The sequence below is a fragment of the Podarcis liolepis genome (assembly GCF_965112155.1).
Source record: "Podarcis liolepis genome assembly, chromosome: 16".
NCBI lineage: Eukaryota > Metazoa > Chordata > Lepidosauria > Squamata > Lacertidae > Podarcis > Podarcis liolepis.
Window position 1 is genome coordinate 30,636,721 of NC_139567.1, and position 18,579 is coordinate 30,655,299.

The 18,579-nt window shown below is 45.9% G+C and overlaps 1 protein-coding gene across 4 annotated transcripts; it reads right to left on the minus strand.

Annotated features, from left to right (window-relative positions):
* Positions 1 to 118: 118 nt before the first annotated feature.
* Positions 119 to 18,574, minus strand: ASL (argininosuccinate lyase). 4 transcript variants are annotated; one of them, XM_083479342.1, is made up of 17 exons: positions 18,468 to 18,574; positions 13,224 to 13,295; positions 10,188 to 10,382; positions 9,588 to 9,671; positions 8,902 to 8,958; positions 6,357 to 6,454; positions 5,737 to 5,814; positions 5,394 to 5,471; positions 4,928 to 4,980; positions 4,557 to 4,619; positions 4,238 to 4,352; positions 3,231 to 3,315; positions 2,876 to 2,935; positions 2,298 to 2,381; positions 1,635 to 1,715; positions 915 to 1,021; positions 119 to 370 (listed from the first exon to the last, which is right to left on the minus strand). In XM_083479342.1, exons 2-17 carry the CDS (start codon positions 13,233 to 13,235, stop codon positions 226 to 228), a joined length of 1,395 nt encoding a protein of 464 aa, XP_083335468.1. In that variant the 5' UTR covers positions 13,236 to 13,295; positions 18,468 to 18,574; the 3' UTR covers positions 119 to 225. The 4 variants fall into 4 exon arrangements, with proteins under 4 accessions (XP_083335468.1, XP_083335469.1, XP_083335470.1 ...); XM_083479343.1 differs by lacking the exon at positions 18,468 to 18,574 and adding an exon at positions 16,372 to 16,393; XM_083479344.1 differs by lacking the exon at positions 18,468 to 18,574 and adding an exon at positions 13,483 to 13,592 and having other exon boundaries at positions 4,238 to 4,355; positions 4,560 to 4,619.
* Positions 18,575 to 18,579: the final 5 nt, after the last annotated feature.

The window sequence follows — 18,579 nt, forward strand, 5'->3', positions numbered from 1 at the left end:
GAATCACACAATTGTAGAGTTGGAAGAGGACCTTTGGGTCATCTAGTCCAACCCCCTGCAATGCAGGAAGAGTTGTAACGAAGGAGAAAGGGAAGGGGAGAAAAACCACGCAACAAAGTTATCTCAGTGAAATCCAATACACCACTGTGTTTATTAACTCGGGATTAAACGTGATAAGCACAACCCGCAGCAAAGGGACAGTTTCCTTCCCCCACACTCAAAAGCTTAATCCTTCTGCTTCTTCAGGAGCTCCTTCAATTGCTCGATCTGGGTGCTCACGCTGCTCTTGGCCGTCCCGCCAGGGGAGGTGTACTGCTCCACGCTGCTCTGCTGGTTGAACACCTGGGAGATGTCTCCTCCCAGCATGGGGCTGGAGGGAAAGAAAATGCAGCCGGAGGTCAGTCGGTGGGTATTCAACAATATCCAGAGAACTAATATATGTTGGTCACACTTTCAAGTGACCAAGAGACAGTCATGCAGGGCAGAGCTGTGTCAGGGGTGAGGGAACCTCAAACCAGGAGGCCAAATGTACCCCTAACAGGTTTCTCTGTCCAGTTCTCTGGGCCCTCCTCCAGGCCACACATCTCTGGCCAAAAGCCATACCCCTCCGAAGCCCCCGGAGTATGTTTTTTGACTGGCTGGAAGTATCCTTGAGCTGGGATGGCTCTCTTTGGCCACCTAACATTCTGCCTTAGAGAGACTCTTGGAAGGAATGATTTTAACGCAGTATAAGATGCTGACGCTTTGGGTCTGCAGCCACAAGGGCTAGAAACAGCAGAGGTTGGATGCCCTTATGTCATGTATGATGCAGTCGAGGTTCCTGCATTGCAGGGGGTTGGGCTAGATGACCGCTGGGGTCGCTTCCAACTCCACGGAACTTGGTTTTCACGTTTTGCATAAAGGGCGACACTTACGTGATGCTCTTCAGGTCCTCTGGGGATAGATGGTTAAGAGTCACTCCTTTGGTCTCAGCTAAGTGGACCGCTTTCCCGACGGCAGTGTGGGCTTGTCTAAACGGCATCTGCAATCGCAAAAGCACACATTCAGAAGCTTCCCCTTACGTAGACCTAGCTGATCCCTGCAATCCTCAGACTGAATCTACGAAGAGTAGGAGGTTCCTGTGGCAGCTTCCCCCCTAGGACCTTAAGAGCACAAGCAGAGCCTACTGGATCAGGTCAATGGTCCATTTGGTCTGAGGGGTATTGCGCAGACAAGGAGCACCCAAACACCTGTTGGGGGGGGGGTCATCTCTTGGGATACCAGCCCATCTTGCATCAAAAAGTGCTATCTGAAACTTGGGGTGGGTGTTCCCTGCTGAATTATGTAGTGGAATGTAATGGAAACAGATGCCCACATTTCCTGTGCAAGCAGAAATTTGCAGCGGTTTCTCCAGGAGATCATAGCTTTTGGTGGTCCTGCGGGTTGGTGCCCACCCAGGCCCAGATCCGCTGGGGAAGTCACTGGATCACAGCTCTCAAGTACAAATGCAAGTGGAATCTACCACTTTGGATCGGGAGTAACCAACATGGTGCACTGTCCCCTCCAGATGTTTTTGGGCTCCCATCATTCCTGGCAGTTGGTCCTATCTTCTAGGGGACACCATTGGGGTGGCTACCCCTGCTTTAGACACTCACCCCCTTGCGAACCAGGAGGTTGGCAAGATCCGTAGCCAGCATATCAGGGCTGAGGGCTTTCTCCATGGTTTCCTTGTTGATCTGGAAGAGAATATTTATTTCTTTTGTTGTTTTAAAATTGTATACACCACTTGATTGTGAAAAGCAGCAACCTCAGAGCGGTTTACGAAGAGAACAAAACAATCAAGTTATCAGTCAAAGCAGCTCTTTAAAACATTCCAAAGATACAACTGGGAATAAGAAAACAACCCCAAAAAACAGATTAAAACATACATCCATGTTCTACGTAGGTCTCTGCTTACAAATCCCCTATTATCACATTGAACTTGTTGGTTGCTTAAAAAACACACTATACAAAACGCATTTATAACAAAAATGCATGAAATTCATTAAAAAGAAATAAAGAAAAGAAACCCAATAGCAGCAGAAACCTTTGGCAAGAGTAGTGAATGCTCCATTGCAAGACATCAGGTATAATGGATAGCCAATTTAAAATAATCAAATCCACTTTAATTGTGCAACCTGGGATTTGGTGGTATACCAAATTTTAAAAATTGTAACAGTCTGGAACCAGCCTTAGAAAGAGAGGGGGAGAGAATGGGAACACTTATGGGCTTCCTCAGCAAGTAAGGGCAAACCTTCCTAAAAAATAATAATTCTTACCTGGAGAGTAGAGATCACACCAGTGGTGACCTGAAGCACGGCACTCAGGGTGTCAATCACATCGATCACAGCCTCCTTATCTTCCTGTTTGCAGGGGAAAAAACAGACAAATGCTTTTCCCTTTTTTTTACATGAGAAATGTGCTGCTGAACCAGACGAGAAGGCCCACCTGGTCCTGCAAAACATCACATACCCTCCAATATTTCTTCAATGAAAATAAGGACATCCTAACGAAAAGCGGGACATTCTGGGATCAAATCAGAAACCAAGACGGCTTCTCTAAATCAGGGATGTCCCTGGAAAATAGGAACACTTGGAGGGTCTGACATAAGTCAGTTTCCCCTGGGAAGCTCATGAGCAAGGCCTTGTAGGCAATGGTCGTCCCCTGCAATTTGTCCACATTGACCCAGAGAACAGACTCAAGCCTTCTCTCAACATGAGTGCTGCACACATCTTGTGGCAAGAAGTTCCACAGATCCTCTGTGTTTCTTACCCTCGATCCAAGCCCCAGCTGCGCCAGAAGGTGGCAGTCTGTAACTGGGACCTAGGTAAAGCCATTAATGCCCCCATCCTTTTACCTGCAGGTCTTTGTTGTAGGCACTGGGGAGTCCTTTCAGTACCACGAGAAGTCCAATAGTCTGCAAAGAACAAGGAAGGAATGAGATGGGAGAGGGCATTTAATAACACTGAAAAAGTATGTGTCACAAATACATTCAGGTACGGACAAATCCACTGGATTTTTCTTTTAAAGGAAAGTTCTCAAGGGTCACCTGTATTTTATTCCTTTATCAACATACCCCCAATGGTCATCTAGTCCAACCCCCTGTAATGGTCATGTCGTCCAATTGTACAACCCACTGCAATGCAGGAATCACAACTAATATTTTCGAGGCTTTGTCACTGACTGAACCGAAACCAAGCCTGGGCACTCACCCTTCCGATCACACGGCCAGTCTTGCTACGGATCAGTTCGAGGCTGTCCGGATTCTTCTTCTGAGGCATCAGGCTGCTCCCGGTGCTTTGAAAAAACAAAACAGAATATGTCACACTTAGAGCAAAGCAAGATCTGGGTTCAACCTCTCAGGCTGCAGCAGTACTTTTCAGCCTCTCTGTGAGTGGGAGAAAAGCAACTTCTCTATATTTGCTCTGCTTGAAATTGCAGAGGATCCTGGAACAGGCCCCATTAGGGGCAGTGGTAGGCACAAGGCTATGAGCCACAGATCTCAGTGTTTAAGTAAAATAAAAATGAATTTGGGGGAAATTGAACTGAAGCTGGGTTGAGCTGAATTACTACCTGGTGTATTCATTTGGGAAGGGGAACAAATTAAAAGTTTGCATTACCTTGAGATGATACCTGGGTGATAATATAAGGGGAACTGAAATTATTTGGAGCAAGATCCATGTGGAAATTGAATGGAAGGGAAACTGCTGTGGAGTGCAAATTAATGGAAGAATTTATCTGAGACGATTTGGGTGGGGGCTTAAGTTTTCTTTTCACTCCTGTGACTTTAAGTTCTATGTTTGCTTATATTAGCATATGCAAATTTGTGCCCTAGTCCCAAATCTTTTAAGTATGTCAATACCTCTGTGCCTTACAGTGCACAGTCAGACCACAAGCTGCAGTTCATTAATTGTGCCATGTGGACTAGGAGCATGACCCCAGGAATATCCAGTGTAGTGGAGGAGGAAGCTGTCATCTTTGCGAGGGGTTGTCTTTTAATCCCCTATCAGCCATCTCATTCAGAAATTCCTGTTAAGTGAGCAAGGAAAACAGAGATCCCCAAATGCCTAGCTTAAAAGCCATTGGACGTAGAATCATAGATTTGCAAGGGACCCCTGCAATGCTAAATATTCTCTGAAAAAGTGGCCCTTCCACCTCTGTTTGGGCACGACTGCCGGAGGAATCCCCGGAACAGGGTTAAGAAATTCCAAAGTGTTACCAGAATGCATCGGAGAGAGTGATGAATCCGAACTCCTTTGTGGCAAAGAGAATCAGGTCTTCGGCTAATTTGCTCAGGTGGATCATGAGCAGAGAAGAAGTGGAAAGGAACTCCACTGGAGGAAAAAAAATGAGGGGAAAAGAAATCTCATTGGTTGCCCTCAAACAGGGAACAAGAATAGAGTCCATCAGGCTGTCCTGTTTTAACTAGCTCACTCTTATTGCAAAGCCTTCAAGGTTCTAGTCCTCTGCAAACCTACCGCCTGCAACCGATTCCAAATATTCGGAACTCTGCCCTGACACAAAAACAGCACACTTACCCACAAAGTCACGGTCGCTCACGGCATCAATGCTGTTGATGCTGATGGATGCCATCTCAAGTTCTAGAATGAAAAAAGACAGACAAAAAGAGACACGCCAAGGAAATTTGAGCAAAAGAGTAACAAAGTCAGATTGATTCACTTTGCACACAGATGTTGCCACAAGCGAAGAGTAGATTAATGGGGTAAGAGAGAGAAAGAGAGAAAGTGAATGTATTGTTGTGTGAGAGGGGGGAAAGAGAAAACACCTCAGACCAATTCAGCCTAAAATCTAGGCTCCTTTATTTTTGGCAGTCTGTAAATGAACTCCCTCACCTCCTGGAAGAATGGTTTTGCTCTGTTTCATTTGGAAGGAAAAATGCACCACTCACCTTTACGGATAAGTTCACGGTCCAGGCCAAGAGGGTTGCCAGCCAGAGCACCACTGCAATAATAAAAATAAAATAAAATAAATGGAGAGAAGAGGTAGAAAGAATCCCTCCTCCCCAAACAGGGTCCTCTTCTAACCTCCCGTTCAGAGGAAGGGCAGCAAGGGCTGAAGCCAACTAGCAGGGGAGGCCCACATTGCCCAGCCAAGATCCTTTGCAACACTGCAGGGAGGTTGTACATGGGGTGGGAGCCATGGAATTGAGAAAACACTTCCCTCCTTTCCCTATACAGACTAACAGTTTGCTGTCAGCAGTTACAGGATATATCGGTCCATTACATTACAGTTATTCTTAAAATCCAAAGGAGACAGGTGTACACGCAACATCCTCAAGATTCACAGGTGATGATGAGCTACTGGTCTTAGCTGGCCCAGGTGTAACTAACACCAGAAGGAGATTCAGTTTTTACCTTCCCAAAGGCAGGACGTCGATCCTCTTCTTCACCTCCGAGAGACGCTCGGAATCCCTGGTCAAAGCCACGGCGTGGCTGTTGGAAGTCAAGAGGAAGAGACTTGAAGAGGAGGAAGCAAACCCACATCTCTGAAAAGAGGTGCCCGCCCTCCCGCCCGCCAGGGCCAAGGAATTTTACTTCTTGGATCTGGAGCCTCCTGGATCATAGAAAGCAGATTTTGGTGACCTAGCACTCTGCACATGCTCAGACTACCTCTCCCTTCCAGGTTGAAAGCTGCTGCAGGATGGATTGGGGCAACTTACTAGAAGGAACTCCGGAAGGTGGGGAAGGCATCTGTTACCTTAATAAGAGATGGCTCCATCTGATTGGCTGAGCCCTCTGCAGGTGGGTGTAACCAGGAAGGATCACTTCAATTTCACTGCAAAGAAACACAGGAGACCACCAAGTTACAAAATCACATTTCACTGACTTTGGACCAAGTTTGTTGCCTACTGCACAAAGAGTTGCAGTGTTGTCTCCACCCATTCTTGGCCTCTGGCCTTGCCCTTTTCTGACACATGGCTCACAAATGGTTGCCCAAGAATGTAGTCCTCACACTGGGGAAAAGGAAAAGATTCCCTCCTCCAGCTTAGGACCAGCCATTAAAGTTGTCCCCAGAAATGAACTGGCAGCCAGAGTGACTAGTCCAAGAAGAGGGGACAGTGTGGTTTAGTGGTTAGAGTGTTGGACTAGGGCAGACCAGGGTTCAAATCCACCACTCGGCTCACTGGGCAACCTTGGGCCAGGCACTGCCTCTCTCAGCCTAGCCTACCTTGTAGGGCTGTTATCGGGAATTAAATGGGGAAGCACCATGCATACCACCTTGAGCTCCTTGGAGGAAAAGGATGGGATATAAATGCAATAAAATATATATAAGTAAAATGTGGTGGAGGGGCAGGGAGAAAATAAAGAGAAGCTTACGCAGAAGCACGCTCCACCAGGGTGCGGATGAGCTGCTGCAGGTGGCCGGAAAGCACTGTGATAGAGCTCTTCATCAACAACCTCAGGTCGGTCACCACCTGGAAGAAAAGCCGCAAAGCATCTCACTGCTCAGGCCTCACGGAAGAAAGACCAACAATTCCACCTGGAGACGCTGATCTGGCCCCTTTCACAAAGGATGCTGAAGGAGGTCATTTGGGATCCGTTTAGCTGGTCAAGGATACCGTTCCAAAGGCACGCACCACATGTCATAGTGGCTGGGCAGTTGCTAAGATTGGGGGGTTCACACTGAAAAAGAGCCCTGCCCTGTGGCCCCTGGCTTGCTCACTTGCCTCTTTTTCTGATGGGCATGCCAACCACAAGTGGCAAGGAAGAAGAGCATTGGAGGGTGTTTTGTCTAAGCCCTTCTACCCAAGAAACCAGCAGAAGGTCCTGATGGCATCCAAGAAAACCGTTTTGGAATCCATATAGCATTTGATTGCTTGGAGTGGACATCCTTTACCCTGGCCCAAAGATGTCCATTATTGGAACACAGCCGTTACTTCTGAGAAACATGTTGTTCTCTCCTACTGGGTTGGAGGGTGGGGAGGATGGGAGTGAAGGCCTCCTAGTTTCAGATGGGGGGGGGTGTTCCCAGCCCTACCCAGAGACACCATTGGGGATCAAACCCGGGACCTTGTTCAAAGCAGGTGCTCTGTCGCTGAGCTATGGCTCTCGCTGCTGCTGCTGCTGCTGCTGCTGCTGAGAGTGCAGAGCTAGATCTCATGGGTTTGACTTAAAGGAGAGTAGAATTTGGTTCCATTGGAAGATGGCTTCTACAGAACCCATTGGTCCATCTAGCTCAATGCCAGCTCCATTCACTTGCAGCAGCTCTCTAGTTTGCAAACGAACAATCTGGGAGCAAAGTGTTGCTCTCCCACTGAGCTATGACCCTTACCTGTCTTGCACACATACATTCACACACTTTAATAATAATGCAACGATGAATTCATTAAAACACATTTCTATTTCCTACAGCTTGGGAACATTTCTTCCCCCGTTCAGTGACATTCTGGGCAAACATTTTCCTGCACCTCGGTGGCCAGTTGGGTAAGACCACATCCCTGGTCTGCCCCTGCTTCCATCCCCCAACTCCTTTGCCTCTGCTGTGGGTTAAAAATTGCTCGTTTAATAATGTATTACTATTACTAATTTTTAAAAATGCAGGTAGTGAGTCATGGAAACTTGTCTGCAAAAGCAGATTTTTCCACTGAAGGTCTCCTGATAAGAATCTGGGTGCCTTGGTCCTATACACACTTACCTGGGAGTAAGCCCTTTTAAACTTAATTGGAATTACTTCCAAGTAACCATGTATGGAATTGCATGGGGGGCGCTCAGCTGGAGGCCAGTTAGCTCCCTACAAGGCCTGAAGGACCAGTATCTGGCTGTGGGGAATGCAGGAATCAAGATACAAGATATATTTGGCACAGTTCAGGTACCGCTTCATTGCTGAGTGAACTGGAGGCGGCCATCCAGTGTGAGAATAAGCAGGACTTGAACCCATGGCCTTCAGAGATGCTGACAAGCTCCTTAACCACCAGGCCACTTTGCCTCTCAACTGCAACAGCTCTGGGCTAGAGGAGGAAAAGAGGGCTTTGGAGAAATCAGCTATGGAAAGGGGCCACCTTGAAAGAGCAAACAGACTCCGAATTTTACACAAGCAACTGGTCCCCAAGACCAAGAACATATTTTTAATAATAATAAGAGACAGAAAGCTCAGTAGCTATGAACGAATAGCTCGTTGTACTCGGTTCAGAGAGTTGGGTACCAGAGCTGTTGGGCTAGGGAGAAAAACAAAGGCAGCTGAGATGGAGCTACAGTGGTAACTCAAAGCACATTTGAGTTATAATGTGTGCTGTTCTGGTCGCCTCATCCCAAAAAGGATATTGGAAAAGGTTCAGAAAAGGGCAACCCTAATGATCAAGAGGATGCAGTTACTCCACAGCGCCACCCGCTCCCTCTGATGCTTGACTAAATGGGCATTGATCCGATTCTCTTATTTATGTTGTTACAACCTCAGCAAGGAGGAAGGGCCCCCCATCCCCACCCCAGTGGAGTTTGCAGAAGAGGAGCCGGAAAGCTGATCTCATTCAAATAGATTCAGAGCACGATGGTGCAACTCCTGAGTTCAGAAATGTGGAATTACTGGCTGTTTATCCTCTGTATCAGAAAATCCCTAAACCTTGCACAATCTGACTTCGGCTGGACACAGGAAGGGGCAAAGGGCAATGGCTTAAATCAGGGTGTCTACAAGAATCCCTCCTCATTTCCCCACCATCTTGTGAGATTTTTTGGAAGTGTGACTTATCTGGAAAGCTCCAAGGACTAGAAACTTGACGTTATATTTTAAAACAGAGTAGCTTTTTCAGAACGCCCCCTTCATCAATACCATCTGCTACTACATTTACATAGGAAACAGGGCAGAGAGAGAGAGAAACGGGTAGGATAGCTAAAACTGCTAATAAGCCATCCACTCTTGTTTTCCTACTTGATCGTTTCTGCTTCTTCCAGTGTGAAGCTTGCCAGCCACATCACCAATCAGCTCCTGGAAAAAAGGAGTCATCGTCATTGTCAGTCCAATGCTTTGGAGGAAGTAGATCTTGAAAACAGTTATTCATTGGCTACGTTTGCATGTAATGCTAAGCCATGGTTTGTCTGAACCAATGGTTTGCCGAATGAACCATGCTTGTCTCCCCAACAAGTAAACAAACCATGGTTTATTACTTTAAAGCTGGGGTCCTTGATGTGGTGCTTGCAGGCACCATGGTCTCCTCAGACAGCCCCCTTGGCACCCACTTAGGCCCCATGTTCATCCCTTTTTTATTTTCATAATTTGAGGTGATTTATTTATTTATTTTTGCTTGGGGATGGTTCTGTGGGGTTTGCTTGTTTGGGGAGGTAGGGCTCTGTGGATCTAAAAGCTTGGTTTGTTTTCGACCTGCTTGTGCATTCGGCCTCTATGATCCTGCTGTCCTATAGTTATCCAACCGTGTTTGTAGCCCAAAAGGGCTATTAGGACACTGAAAATTAGGGTATGGATCTCTTTTGGTGGACAAACAGGAGGTAAGGGGAAGCTTGCTTCTTCCTGAAATGGACATAGCCAAAAATCCCTTAGAGTCTACAGTCCCCAGAAGAAAAAAGCCACAGAACGTAGATTGAACAGGTGCACCAAACCTTGAGCCTGCGTTCAATGGTAGTGTGGATGTCCTCATCAGTTTTGGCGATCACCAAAGTGCCCTTGGAAATCTCCTCAGAAATCTACAAATAAAGCAGAAAAAGGGCTGGTTAGTAATTAACAAGGCGGTCTTTGCTGCTTGTGTTTGTGGCGGGATGAGTTAGAGAGTCATTCATGCATTTAACAGCTGAGTCCAAGAAACTGTGTTTAGGAGCCCTGCTTCTTTCCAGGAGAAAGTCAAAAAGAGCCAGCATGCACTTAGGGGTGTCAGCATATTGGGAAGTGGATGACATCACCCACCAGAGAAATATTTTTGGCTCTGGGGTGCTTTTATAAAAGGAACTGTACACTGGATAAGGAGAAGTTGATTCTTCCTTCTAACAAGGAATCCCAGACTGATGTGATGGGGGGACACAAATTGCATGCTCTTGAAGTAGAGATTTTCTAACCTGTTCTTGGCAAGGAAAGAGGGGAAACAAACCCACACAGGCCCCAGTTCTTAAATTCTAATGTTCCCTACTCAAGATGAAACAGTCCCCGTCTCCCAAAGCACCCTTTCTAGATCTTGTAGGCTTGCTTTGAAGTTCCCGGATCAATACCTTCTCAAGCCCACCGATGATCTTCTCCACTTCGGCTTTGGATAAGATCCCAGCTTTCTCCAGAGCCTTGGCATAAGCTATACTTGAGCGGACGTCAACTTCCGCCAAGCGATGGTCTACCTCTATCGAAGAGTTGAGCTTCTCCATGATGGGATCAAGACTCCCCGTCAGCCTTCCTCCGTAAAGTTTATCACCCTGGGGAAAGAAGGAAGATGCCTTGCGCAGGTTAGCAAGAATGAGAAATTAAGAAGGAATGTAGGGAATAACTCTAGCTAAGTATTGTTCACATGGACTGGATCTCCAGGGTTTCAGACAGGGAGCATCTCCTAGCCCTATCTGGGAATGCAACTGGGGACTGAGCCTTCCTCGGAGGTTTGTTTTAGCAGAGCTTGGATGGCAAATCTACCATGTATGATTCAGTCAAGATTCCTGCATTGCAGTGGGTTGGACTAGATGACCCTCGGGGTCCCTTCCAACTCTACAGTTCTATGATTCTAAGCTGGCTTGTACTTCATTACACTGTTGGTCCATCTAGCACTGACTGGTAGTGGCTCTCTGGGGTTTCAGGCAGGGCACGTTCCCAGCCCTACCAGGGTTGAACCTAAAAACCCCCCAAGCGGCAGAGCTCCCCTCAAATGTTGAAGTCTGATTCTGAAACCATATGACCCACAGGTCTACCTCTGGAGCTCACCGCCTCTCCCTCCCCCCCAGCCAACTTTTTGGTGAATCCAGCACATATAGCTTATTATTGATCTTCAGCGGAACACTCAGTGGATCACAATCTGCTTCTGTCAGCACAGGATTCCGTTGCTGCAACTGCTCCCGTTGCCTCAAAACAAATAGGAGGGCAACATGTGACTGCTCTGCCTCTTCAGGAGCCAAAGGTCAGCCGGCCAGGAAATATCATTTCAGGGTCAAGCCACATTGAAGCCTGCATTCAGCACTTTAAAAAGTAAAAATGCTTCTTTTTCCTGGGCAATGCCAGTAATGGAGGTTAGCATTGAGCAGCATCACTTGCAAATACCCTTTTTTTGCAAGAGACAGCGAGTCTTGTTAGGGGAGGATTTGCTTTCAAAAGGAAGGGTCTCTTAACGCAGGACTGAGTCAGACCTGCCGGTCCATCCCAGCCCTACTGCATGCAAAGAAGATGCTCTGCCACAGAGCCACAGCCTTTGCCCTGAAAATAAAGTTAAGATTCTAGTCCTCATGGTTTTGAATCAAAGAACCCAGGCGGCTGCCTTACGCTGAGGTGCACCGCAGGTCCATCTAACTCAGAATTGTGTGCACTGACTGGCAGAGGCACTCCAGAGGTTTTGGCAGGGAGTCACTCCCAGCCCTACCTAGAGATGTTATCTGGGAGTGAACCCGGGAGGTTCTGCACACCAAACTGATGCACTGAGCTGCTTGCCCTCTGCCCTATGGAGGTTTTTAAACAGAGGATGGGCTGCCATCTGTCAGGGATTATCTAGCTGTGGTTCCTGTGTTGTAGGGGGTTGGACTAATGACCCTTGGGGTCCCTTCCAACTCTACAGTTCTAGGAATCAGTATAGATCCTTCCAATACAGCATGTGCAAGTCAGACTGTGGGTCCACCTTGCCCAAGAGTGTCTGACTTGACCAGGAAACGGCCTTCAGCCATGTGAGCTTCTTTGAAACGGACGTGCCAGGGAGGGCGTCAGACTCCCCAGGAGCCTTCTGTATGCAGTGCAGGTGCACCACCACAAAGCCCGGCCCCTTCCAATCTCTCCCCAACCCCTGGGCCTTCCAGCATTGCAAACCCCTCACATTCCCACCCTAAATTCATTCGCCTCTTGAACATAAGAACCACCTGCTAGATCAGGCCAATGGCCCATCTAGTCCAGTATCCAGGTCTCACAGTGACCCCACCCAGATGCCTGTGGGAAACCCCTAAGCAGAGATGTGAGCACAAGAGCATCTCTCCCTTCCTGTGGTTTCCAGCAACTGGTTTTCAGAAGCATCGCTGCCTCCAGCTTTGAAGGCAGAGCGCATCCATGATGGTTCCTAGCCACTGATAACCTTCACCTCCGTGAATTTGTCCTATCCTCTTTTAAAGCCATCTAGGTTTATGGCCATCCCTGCCTCCTGTGGGAGGGAGTTCCATAGTTTAACTATATGCCCTGTAAAGAAGAACTTCCTTCTGTGTGTCCTGAAATCTGCCAACATTTAGCTGATGGCACACTATAAATAAGAAGGTTCAATCCTACAATGATTCAATCCTACAATGGGTCAAAAAAATGAAACTTAGATACCCAGCAATAGCTGTTGTCTGAAAACTCAGGCACCAGATGTCTAGAATCTAAGTGCTATAAATGAAAGCATAAGAATAGCCCTCTTGGGGCTGTTTAGCTCAGTACTCTGCCTCCAACACAGGGTAGTTCAATGGACTCACATATATGCATGGTTTAACAGCCAGGCCCTTGTTCACTAACAGCAGTGAGAGGTACGCTTCCTCTAACCATGGAGGGTATACGAGTCTCATCTAACCATGCTAACAACCCCAATAAAAGGGCACCCATATGTCTGCTCTGCAGCAATGGAATACACCATATATTTTATTTATTCACATTCTACTCTCCAGCCCTGGAAAAAATGCTCATCGAGAGGCTTACAAATCTCAGTAATAAAACAACTCCTGATCTCGGGCTTAAATTGTAAAGCACATGACACAAAAGGAAAAGGGTTTCGGAGGGAGGAGGAAAACAGCAAACCCAGAAACTGGTTCTTAGCATGTCAGACCCTTCAGCAGCTCTTCGGTGACAGTGAATTCCACCATCCCAAAAAATCCTTATCCCATGCTGCAACCATGCCCTCTCCAGCATGCAAGCTACTGTCAGTGCCATCAAAACGGAAAATGAATCACAGAAATAACTACAAACCCTAATTTTGCTCAAAGTGATTTCTGATGTGAAGCCTCCGCAATGACAAACCTTACTGTGAAAAAGGACAGGGATGGAAGGTGGGGTTTGGGGGGGGGGCACGGGGGGGGGAGGTGAACTTCCAAAAACTCCCAGCTCACCTCGGATGCCATGTCTGGCGATGTTTCCTCCTTCTCCAATTTGGCTTAGAAAGAAAGCAAGCTTTGCAAAATCTGGAAGAGAGCCAGAGATTGGGGGTGGTTTGACACTTGCATAAGAAGCCCGCCCCTCTACCATCACAGACAGACAGACAGACAGACACAGCGAGACAGAGATGCGGTGCATCCTTTCCCCTCTTTGCAAGGCTACTGGAGAGACCGCTAGGGAGCGCCCCGCAGCTGCTTCCCACGATGGGCTCACCTGCTGCGCCTCTGAAGCACCAACCAGCCGATCTGTGCTGTTCCAAGCCGCCCAGGGCTCCCCTTTTCAAGCGGCAGTCTCCAGCAAGCTACGCCCCCTGGGCGGGGCTTACTGGCAGAACGGATAGCTGGCCCCGCCCACCGACCCTCTGGCTTTACCCCAACGCTTCTGGAAGGGCTGCTCTCAAATCTGTATTCCTAATAGCTCGAAGTGATTAAACTCATCAAGAGATATCAAACTCGCTCTTGTTACAGAGTTTCGTTTTTTTACCGACTCTGTCTCCAAATCTTAGGAAATAATTTAGCAAGTTATGTGTGTGGTGGGGAGAGGGAAGTATTATATTATAGCTAGATTATGATGATCCCTCCCCATCTATCTATCTATCTATCGCATTTATCTCCCACCTTTTTGTCTAAGAAGCCCGGGAGGGCTTAGAAAAGTCAGCGCACAGCCTTGATTAAACATGTTGGTTGTAGGATGCTGATATGTGTTTTGATCTGTTTTTAGCTTATTGCTGGTTCATTTTTTTAAAAAACTTATTATTCGGATGTTTTAGATTAGCTGCCTTTGACTGGTTTTACTGATCATGTTATGGTTTTGTTCTTTTTGTCGCCCTTCCCTTTTGCATCAAATATTCCAAAATTAGAGGCGTTGTGTTTGTGCAAGGCTTTTGCCATCTTAAGATCCAAGAGGCAAAGAATGAAGTGCGTCAAAGAATGTCACATTCCTGCTTTTATCATTTCTTATTTTGTTGTAAGGTAAAGGTACCCCTGACCATTAGGTCCAGTCGTGACCGACTCTGGGGTTGCGGAGCTCATCTCGCTCTATGGGCCAAGGGAGCAGGCGTTTGTCCGCAGACAGCTTCCGGGTGGTGATTTTAAGTTGCTACTCCATTCCAACAGCGGTTGACAAATCAGATCAAGAAAATGGTTTCAAAAGCAACCCTGTCCATCATGTCCAAATTCCTTTCATATGTATCAATCTCTCCCTCCTTGTACCATGTAATAACCTATGCTGTTTAATGGGTTTCCCCCCTTTATTAATGACACAAATCAGATAAGGTTAAGCACTTTAGCTTACTTATCTAAATAGGAGATGTTATCCACCCCTGCCCCCGCTGTCTGGAAATCTCACTTTTGGGTTGCTGTTGTGATGAGAAATGCAGTCTGCACTGGCTCAGGGAAGCAAAGTAACATAGGAAGCTTAATATTTATTTGTTGGTTATTTATTAAATTTGTATACCGCAGTTTGCAACATGAAAATACAAAATGAGAACGCAAAATATATAATAAAAACAAGACCCAACCCCCCCGACAAACTAGCAACTCCCCTCCCATAAGCCTCCTTATGCTAAAACCAGGGGGTGTGTCCCCCAACCCTCTTGGGCCCATGTGGAAATCTGAGCAGTTAAGGCACCACAAAATACCCATTTCACAGAAGGAAAAATGGGTGATGTTCAGAAACTACTACCCACAACACAAATCAAACCAGCATGGGTGTAGTGGTTAGAGTGTTGGACTAGGGCCCAGGAGATGAGTTCAAATCTCCACTCCACCATGAAGCTAACTGGGTGTCTTTGGGACAGTCACCTTCTCTCAGCCTAACCTGCTTCACAGGGTTATTGTGAGGATAAAATGGAGAGTAAGAGGGTGAGAACGGTGTATTCCACCATAAGCTGATGGGAGTTGTAGTCCTAAATTTCTGAAGGGCAGCAGGATGGTAAAGGCTGACCAAAAGGAACAACTGAAGCTGTGTGTCCCATTAGCCGATTGCAAAAAATCTAAATTCATATGAAACATTTTTCTTTGATACGCAGATTCTTATTCTCCCTGAAGGTACTGAAGATGCTGATTTCTGCCTCCCTTTTCTCCGTTGTTGTGTTTTCCCCTATGTCATTTTGTTTATTGTAACCTCCTTGGGGCAAGGACCTGCCTTCTTGTCCCTTGCAAAGTGCCAGGCACATTGACAAATAGACCACAAGCCATTATACTGAAAAAAATTCAGTGTAATTGAATCAAAAATGGTTGGGGCAATGTCTTGTGTCTTTAAGAGTACGCATAATTGTTTTAAAGTAGTTTTTAATGTTGTATTTTGCATTGCTGTCACCCAATCTGGGACTTTCTGGTGAAGAACAGGTAAGAAATATAATAATAATAATTGTAATTTTATTATTATTCCTAGATTTGTGTGTGGTATACTGGAGTGGGTAGTGTCGAACTGGGACCTGGGAGAGACAAGGGCCCAAATAAAATTTGCTGGATGTGACCTTGGAGGCCAGTCACTGACTTTCAGCCTAAGCTACCTTGCAAGGTTGTTGCAGGGATGAAATTGGAGGGGTAGAGGGGGTTGTAAGTCAACTTGAGCTCCTTGGTGAAAAAGGTAGGATATAAATGCAACAAACCAACAAATAAATAAATAATAAACATCTGGGTGCTCATAATATAAAACTTTTATTTCATTATTCTTAGATTTATGTGTACAAATAAAATAAAAGTTCCTTTTAAACTATTTTAAAACTGAATAGTATAGCAATGATTCTTCATTCTTTAAGAAGCAATTATGTTTAATGAATGCGGGGTGCTAAAATGAGCTTTTTTTAAAAAAGTACGTTCAGCATTGCAAGAAAGATTCTGTATACATCCTGAAAGTGCTGGTGAAATGCTTGATCAGCTGAACTTGTATGTAGAGGTGTTGACATTTTTGTTTTTTTAAAACCAGTTGTTTTAATGAATAGGGAATGTTTGCGCGTGTTTCCTTTTTTTTATATAAAAAAGAAAGAAACAGAAAGAAAAGGAAAGGAAAGGGGAGAGAAAAAAAGACACATTGGTGTCATCAGCAAAATGCTGAGCGTAGTAAACATCTTTCATGACAAAGAATACAAATACTCACAATAGCTGGCGCTGGGCCTCTCTGCTTTCAATAGTTAATACCGACATGCACACAAGTGACCCTGGGCCCCCCTGCCATCTCACTCAGAACGCTGCACCGAAACGTTGCTATGCTGAGCACACTTTTTTGGGGAGGAAAAAGGGGACAAAGTGCCTTTGTTCTCTCTGTGTTGTCTAGCAACATGGCTGGGCCAGGGACCAGCAAGAAAGCTCTGTGTGTGTATATATGTTTCTCTTTTGCTAACCAGAGGGTGCTTTCACGCAGCCACTCATCGTAGCTGCTGTTTTTTTTCCATAGAATAATAGAACTGTAGAGTTGGATGGGGCCACCAAGGTCATCTAGTCCAACCCCCTGCAATACAGGAATCTTTTGCCCAATGTGGGGCTCGAGCCTGTGACATGAGGTCAAGAGTCTCTCACTATCTACTAACTGAACTATCATGTTATTAAGGGACAGATACAATAGAGTTCAAAGCTATAGATTTCGGAGATTAAGGCTCTCACGCTCTACTGGCTGAGCTATACCATACGGACTTAGCTGTTGCCAAAAACTTACAGCTCAATTGTAGCAGAAAAACCTTGAAGCGGTTTACAAAGAGAATAAAACAATTAAATTATCAGTAAAAACAAGCATGGCCAACAGCCAGGGATTGTAGAAGTTGTAGAACTGCATTATCAGGTGGGGAAAAGTTTTTCCACACCCAAGTAAAAGAGGAAACAATTTCTGTAGCTGGACTGCGTAAGAACGTAAGAAGCGCTTGCAGGATCAGGACTGCGGTCCCACACCAAATGCACATTTTGTTTGTTTATTTAATATCCCACCTTTCTTCCAAGGAGCTCAAGGTAGCGTACAGGGCTCTCCCAAAGGGCTGCCTTTGAAATGTGATCAGAAACTTTGACTGGCTCAAAGAGCTGCAGCCAAACTGTTTGCAGGGGCTGGTTATAGAGAAGCAGATGACTCCTTTGCTACAAGAGCTCCACTGTTTCCAGGCACAATTCAAAGTGCTGGTTGTGACCTATAAAGCCCTACGTGGCTTAAGTCCAAGCTATCTGAAAGATGGTATTCCCTCACTTGCCCAGGCTCTGAGATCTTCAGGGGAGGTCCTTCTCTTGGTGAAGAAATTCAAGCACATCGCTTCCCCCAAAGGATCCTGGGAACTGTACTTTCTCCCCCCCACAGAGCCACAATTCCCAGAACCCTTTGCAAACTACTGTTCCCAGGACTCGTAGAAGGGATCCTTAGGGTCATCTAGCCCAGCTCACTGCAATGCAGGAATCTCAACACACAGTCCTCCATCCAATTTGAAACCATACTGGACCCTGCTTAGCTTTGCAAATGTGCTAGCATTTTTATTCCTGCACCACATAAGGGGAAGTGGCACACTTTCTAAACGTGGCTTGGCTATGCGCTAAAACGCATGGTGTGGTTTACTAGGGATAACCTCACAGGTTGTTAATGAGTTTTAGTATCTGCAAGTTGCTTTGAGTCATTTTCAGTGGATAAAGTGACAACCATAATAATAATAATAACAATAATAGATTCAGGTAGGTAGCTGTGTTGGTCTGAAGCAGTAAAAAAAAAAAAAAAATTAATTGTCCAGTAGCATCTTATAGACCAACTAAGTTCGTTCTGGTATAAACTTAGTTGGTCTATAAGGTGCTACCAGACAATTTTTTATTTATTTTTTATTCCCCCAATAATAATAATAATAATAATAATAATAATAATATACTTGATCTTAGCCAAAAGGCCAAGAAGTGATGTTGATTATGATAATAAAAAATGGGGTAGTAGCAGTGGTGGGAATTCGATGTGTACCTGCTATAAGGCTGCTGGTTCGATTCCTTTCTATGGTAGAAGTTATTTTACACTGTAAAAAGTACTCTTAAAGTGACATAATAAGTTTAAGAATGGTGCTACGAGAGAGACGTGGGTTCGATTTCTTTCTATGCTAGAGGTTATTTTAATTTACACTATAAAAAGTATTCTTAAAGCGACCTAATAATAACAATGAGGATGGTGCTGCGAGACTGACGCGGGTTCGATTCCTTCCCGGGGCAGAAGTCATACTCCAGCGTGAAAGGTATTATTGATACCTTCATATACTATTTCCTCCCTTTCCTACGGAAAGAGCCGTCCGCCCTAAACTCCCTCGAGGAAGGCGGGAGGAGGCCGCCGAGATCCCCGCTCCGACCGGGCCGCCGGAAA

Excerpts from the sequence above, each read along its gene's own strand:
- ASL (XM_083479342.1), bottom strand. Across the intron at positions 9,672-10,187 it reads TCATCGGTGGGCTTGAGAAG|ATTTCTGAGGAGATTTCCAA; the intron begins GTATTGATCCGG and ends CTTTATTTGTAG. Across the intron at positions 1,716-2,297 it reads GTGTGATCTCTACTCTCCAG|ATCAACAAGGAAACCATGGA; the intron begins GTAAGAATTATT and ends ATTCTCTTCCAG.